Raw genomic sequence first — 6,349 nt, 5'->3', positions numbered from 1 at the left:
TCTGAACGTGAGAAACTTCGATAAAATTTTCTTCGAATTTTTTCTCAATTAAAACTGCAAGGAATTAGTTAGGGGATAGTTTGAGGCCCTGATGTTCTGCTACCGAGGCAAAGCCGGGACAGATCACTAATATGATACAAATTTCCTTTTCGTAGTTTTGTCCAGGTTTCAAGATCCTGCATAATTAGGCACTTGGAAATACAGGGTAAAAACAGTGGAGATTAAAGACGAACTAAATTAGGAAACAGATATAACATTGGTATTTGCATATCTGAAATCGCTCGTAATACAACAGGTAGAGCGAGCGTAGGTAGAGCCAAACAGCCTAAAATTTCCACAACATATTGTTGTCGAAATACACAAGATTCGCGTCTGTTTTTGACAACCCTATCGTTGCATAATATTCCTCATGATATCATCATGGTTTAAAAGGATCAATAACATTAACATGAGGTTTTCATGAACAATACAGTGCTTCGCTTCGATTACGTATTCCTTATTGTACTATATAATATTGTTTGTTGTATTGTTTATACTAATCACCAATCATCACCAATGTCGGAAATATAATACATGTCACGATAAGACACAGTTTTGTCTCAAAATATTTTATATTGTAAGTACTTAGATATAATATTATTACACTAGCTTTTGCCCGCGGCACCGCCCGCGTTATAAAGTTTTTCAGGCTAAAGTTTTCCGTTATAAAAGTAGTCGTTTCCCGGGAGCCTTTGCTCTTCCCAGGGTCTCAAACTGTTTCCATACCAAATTTCATCTTAATACGTTGGGTAGTTTTTGAGTTTAACACGTTCAGGCAGACAGATGCAGCGGGGGACTTTGTTTTATAATATATATTTTTAGAACTTTTTAAGAGGAACAATCCCGTCATACATCATTGTTGCATAACTTTAACCGTTTACCCAGCGCACGCAACGGAAGCTCTCAAAACTAATAATTTTTCCCCGTTTTTGCAACATGTTTCATTACTGCTCCGCTCCTATTGGTCATAGCGTGATGATATATAACCTATAGCACTCCGGGATCAAAGGGCTATCCAACACAAAAATATTTTTTCAGTTCAAACCGGTAGTTCCTGAGATGAGCCATTACTGCTCCGCTCCTATTGGCCATAGCGTGATGATATATAGCCTATAGCGCTTCACAAATAAAGGGCTATCCAACACAAAAAGATTTTTTCAGTTTGGACCGGTAGTTCCTGAGATAAGCCATTACTGCTCCGCTCCTATTGGGTATAGCGTGATGATATATAGCCTATAGCAATCCACGAATAAAGGGCTATCCAACGCAAAAAGAATTTTTCAGTTTGGACCGGTAGTTCCTGAGATTAGCCATTACTGCTCCGCTCCTATTGGGTATAGCGTGATGATATATAGCCTATAGCACTCCACGAACAATGGGCTATCCAACGCATAAAGATTTTTGCAGTTTGGACCGGTAGTTCCTGAGATTAGCGCGTTCAAACAAACAAACAAACAAACTCTTCAGCTTTATATAATAGTATAGATAGATTATCTTAAATCGTGCCGACAGATACGAATGTGCATTGTGTATGTGATGAATGAATTTCCTAATAACTCCGTTGAATCACAATTTTTCTGAGAACACGTAGCCTGGATTAGACTTCCGATTTCTTCATCTTATAAGTGCAAATTACGAAAATGAAATTAAGTTTTAGTTTTTAATTCGTGTACGTTTTTCTAAATTAATTTATCGGGTAGTACCAAAAGTATATAAATGTGCAACTGGTGAATAACTTAGTAAAATATTTTCTGCTATAGCGTTAAATCATGTATCACGTTGTCCTCACGGTATTGAAGTTGGATAAGGGCAAGAAGAGGTTATCAGTTACATTAATTGTTTGTGTACAACTATCTCATTGTGTTTCTCACCCACACAAAAATATGTGACAACTGTGTTGTTAAATAAATACTTTAAAGGTCAATATGTATACACTAACATTAGATGTAATATTGAGTTAAAACCGCAAACCGTGTCTTAAACGCGAGTAGTCAGTTTATGTATCGAGTGTTTTTGAAGCAACATTAACAGTTTTCACACTATGATCGACTAAGATATATATTGTGATTGTGAGATATATGTATATTGTTCCAACAAGGATAGTGATAATAAAAACTCATTTATAATTGCTCATTTATTTACCAAAGTTGCTTTCACAGTGATTGCCTCCTGATGTTCAACGTGCCACGGTGCCCCTGGGTTCAAAAAAGTAGCATTGATGGAAAGCACTTCCTAACACGCCGGTAAATTTAGGCTCGTAGTTATAGATTACATATCGGTTTTCTTCCGCTTGACTAGCGAAAGAATGGGTATTTCTCCTGCATTCTTCAACGAAGAAATCCATAAAGTATCTGTTCGCTTTGATAGCTTCCAGCGAATGCGGATGATTTTTGGACTTTTTCCATTCAAATGCATTCTTCTCTGGATGGAATTGTACACCGTAGAATGGATATCTGAAAGCATAGTAGATATCACCTTAAAATAGTTCTTAACACACATGAGGACACTGAGCCAACAAAAATAAATTTTAGATACCTAATGTATAGTTTCACAAATTATAATTAACTATTGATGGTATTTAAGATATAACAATATAGCCTATGCAAAGGAAAATTTGAATAAACAATGCCTATTTAATTCCTTTTATTAATTGACGCTGTAATTCATTAAAATAAGTAGATCTAGGTGGACTAAGGCCTAATCGCTCTCATGAGTAGAGGAGGCCCGTGCCCAACAGTAAGACAGTATATAATACAGGGCTGATAATATTATTATTAATATAAGTAGATCTAATGAAACTTCTCGCTACACTTACCTAAAGACATATTCTTTAAATGAATTCAATTCATAATTTTATAATGAACCATCAAACAATATATGTACCGAAATCAATTGCTTTTGTTCTTATCTTTTCATATAAAACTAATTTTAAAATGACATTGAGGAAATAACATGCCAGAACCAATAAATAATCAAAAGATGACATCAATCATAATTATATATTTTACCTCGTATGTTCGATGCTTGCTATGAACTGAACTCCATAGTCGTCATCAGAATGTGAGGACACTTTCCAATCATCAGTGAGGTTGTAGGCTTTTAGATTCTGCAATGACATTATTCATAGCTTAGAACTAATAATGAGTGACGACTGACACAAATTAAAATATTGTAAACTCAATACAACTAACCTCATCCACAATGCAGAACTGATGTTGATTGACTGTTACATTTTCGTTGGCCAGTATGTTTACTAGATTATCAGGGGCGTCGCGGAACATTTTGCTTTTACGGAAGTCTATAAAAAAAAGAAAAAACAGTTAATTATTGACATTCATGATACAACCAAATTGAGTTTAATATTTGTGGTACATTATATGTGTGATTTACAACTCTCTGATTACCCAATTTTTCTTCCTAACCATGAAGATGAACCATATAATTACAGTAACGCGAATTCTTTTGAATAAATAAATATTTGTATATATTATGCCTTTATCCCCACAGGATAGTTACAGGTGCAACTGGGGCATACAGTTTTCGCCAATTAACGAAGATGTCATAATGTGATAGGGGACGACTCCATTGCTATTCCGGGCACAAATTCCAGACTTCTGGAAGACAAACTCAATATCACTTTGCTTGACACAGAGATTTGAAACCTAGACCTCAGAAAGGCAGACATACCACGGGTGTAATACAATAACGCCTTCGAGGCAGTCTGGATTCAAAGAGATCTTTTATATAATTGTTATTATTATGGCATGAATAATACTATTAATATGTGAGTAGTCATGAAAACGTACGATTCCAGAGGGATCAATAAGTAGCAATTCTGTGGTACAAAATTACGTCTTGCTGGCCTCACGATTTACATCAGCAATTGTTACTTTCGTTAGTTTTTAGAGTTCGTCACTTATTAATTTTACCATTCCCATATGGTTCACGCAAAAACATAAGACACGCTAATAACTTGTCGGTTATACATTAAAATTAAACAATTTTTATAAAAAATAATTGTCGTTTAGACTATATACGACTATTCTTAACATTTCACAATCACTCACCATCCGTAAAATCCAAGGGTAAATTAGAGAAAGAATAACACCTAATTCTATTTTCTTTCTCTCCACGGCCAGAAGCAAGAATGATTAACAGTTCGAAACCGAGGCACGTTCCGAAAATTGGAAAATAGTCACCGACATCATTCATCTCCTTGGCAATCTCGTATATGTGCTGGCCAGCGTCTGCATACCCATTGGATTGGTTAAAGTAAGTGGCTCCACCGGGAAACAAGACTCTGTAAAATTACAAAACGTTTTATACCTAATACATCAGTTCTGTATTACCTATATATAATATACTGTCCCGCTGCTGGGCATAGGCCTCCTCAACAGTACACAGGCTATACAGTATAGAGGACGTTATTTGACAAATTAAATAATAATAATAATATCAGCCCTGTATTATATACTTGCCCACTGCTGAGCACGGGCCTCCTCTACTACTGTGAGGGATTAGGCCCTAGTCCACCATGCTGGCCTAGTGCGGATTGGTAGACCTCACACTCCTTCGAAATTCCTATACAGAACTTCTCAGATGTGCAGGTTTCCTCACGATGTTTTCCTTCACCGTTAAAGCGAACGATAAATTCACAAAGAATACACACATGATTTTTAGAAAAGTCAGAGGTGTGTGCCCTTGGGATTTAAACCTGTGGACATCTATCGCCGCTTACAAATTAAATTAAATAAATTACACTTAAAAAGTTTAAAAAAAAAACTATTTTAACCGACTCTACCTACGCTCATCTCTTAATATCAATCTAAATCTCGATTTATCGTTTTTATCTGCATAAGAAATAACAGAATATCTTAGTTTGTAGTCAAAACCTAACCAGAGATCTATAATATAACCTGATAATATGTATTTTATTTTTAAATATTAGAAAATATTTTTTAAAATTTACGTAATATGAGACAACTAGCCCGTGGATAGGTAAAAATAAGTATCAAATTAAAATAAATTTATGATACATATGTTTATAATTAATTATATAAAACTTACCCATTTAATTTTTTCATGAGATCTCTGTAATATTCTCGATCTTTGCCAATTCTGAAAAATATACGTAAAGCACAATTATTATTATAGAACTTAATATAATCTAATTCATGAACATTGGCAAAGGCTTATACTTACAAAATGGGAACAACCCTCGCTCCGGCTGTTTCTAAAGCCTTGACGTACGATGACGCAATGTAACTTGTATAGTTCTCCTCAGGAAATTTACCTTGAAGGTAAAAAGACTGCTCCTGAGAGAGAACGCCGATGATAGGACGTTCATTTACGGCCGGATGTTCTTCAGAGTTTACCACGACGGCTCCCCGGCTATGGAAAATATACAGCAGAAACAAGAACAGTAATCCCTTCATGATAAAGAACGCACACCAACTGCACCGTGGCAGCGCCAGCCACCTATAAATATAAAAACACTATCGTCGATTATCAGTTTCAGATCAAACAGTACAAAACTGTCTATGGTACAGATTGTTCAAAATCTAAATAACTACTTGTTATCTGTTGTAAATGTGTGCCAATGTGAGTAACTTCACGGTGGTGCTGCATAAACACATTGATACGATTAATGTATATACGTAATGATAACACATACTAACAAGAAGAAAAGAACATTTAAACCGTCGTTCACTACACAAACTATAACGTTCTCTGCTACTCGGGCGTACATCATAAGCTAATTCATACACGTAACTACCCACATGATACGATGTCTCTAAAAATATCTTATACGCTCTATTTTTGACTTCTACGCATTATAAAATGTAATTTTGTACAACAATTCAGTGTTCGGTGGCAGTTCGAGGAACGCACACGCGTGCAAAATAAAGAAAACGGTAAAAGGCATAAAAGTGACGACTTAAAAACACACACACGCAACTTGCAATAGTTACTCACACTACCGCGTGTTTTGCTTTTATATTACTTATATTATGCAGGTAATTACTTTGTATTAATTAAGAAATATATTTCTTTTTATAATTTTTATTTTGTCCGCGGACACTCTTTTTCACAGAGAATATCGCATTATTACTATCATCAATGGGGGATGTAAGGAACCGTTATGTTGGTTTCATAGGTTTTACAGACCAATACCGACTTTCGGAAGTATTCAGTAAAGCATCATCCGAACAAGCACTGAACCGAGTCCCTACCAGTTTGTACACTCTAGACCGCCATACCAAACAAAATCCCGCGGTGGCCTTCTTCGACGCATACGAAACATTCCCGG

The 6,349-nt window shown here is 35.6% G+C and overlaps 1 protein-coding gene across 2 annotated transcripts; it reads right to left on the bottom strand.

Annotated features, from left to right (window-relative positions):
• Positions 1-2,155: 2,155 nt before the first annotated feature.
• Positions 2,156-6,349, bottom strand: LOC115450911 (gamma-glutamyl hydrolase A). 2 transcript variants are annotated; one of them, XM_030179080.2, is made up of 7 exons: positions 6,300-6,349; positions 5,242-5,517; positions 5,107-5,157; positions 4,107-4,339; positions 3,231-3,337; positions 3,048-3,145; positions 2,156-2,492 (listed from the first exon to the last, which is right to left on the bottom strand). In XM_030179080.2, the coding sequence occupies exons 1-7, from the start codon at positions 6,341-6,343 to the stop codon at positions 2,216-2,218; spliced, it is 1,086 nt and encodes a 361-aa protein (XP_030034940.2). In that variant the 5' UTR covers positions 6,344-6,349; the 3' UTR covers positions 2,156-2,215. The 2 variants fall into 2 exon arrangements, with proteins under 2 accessions (XP_030034940.2, XP_030034948.1); XM_030179088.1 differs by lacking the exon at positions 6,300-6,349 and adding an exon at positions 5,718-5,803.

This window comes from Manduca sexta, chromosome 15, assembly GCF_014839805.1.
Source record: "Manduca sexta isolate Smith_Timp_Sample1 chromosome 15, JHU_Msex_v1.0, whole genome shotgun sequence".
In the NCBI taxonomy this organism is placed as follows: domain Eukaryota; kingdom Metazoa; phylum Arthropoda; class Insecta; order Lepidoptera; family Sphingidae; genus Manduca; species Manduca sexta.
This window is presented reverse-complemented; position numbering and strand designations above follow the sequence as displayed.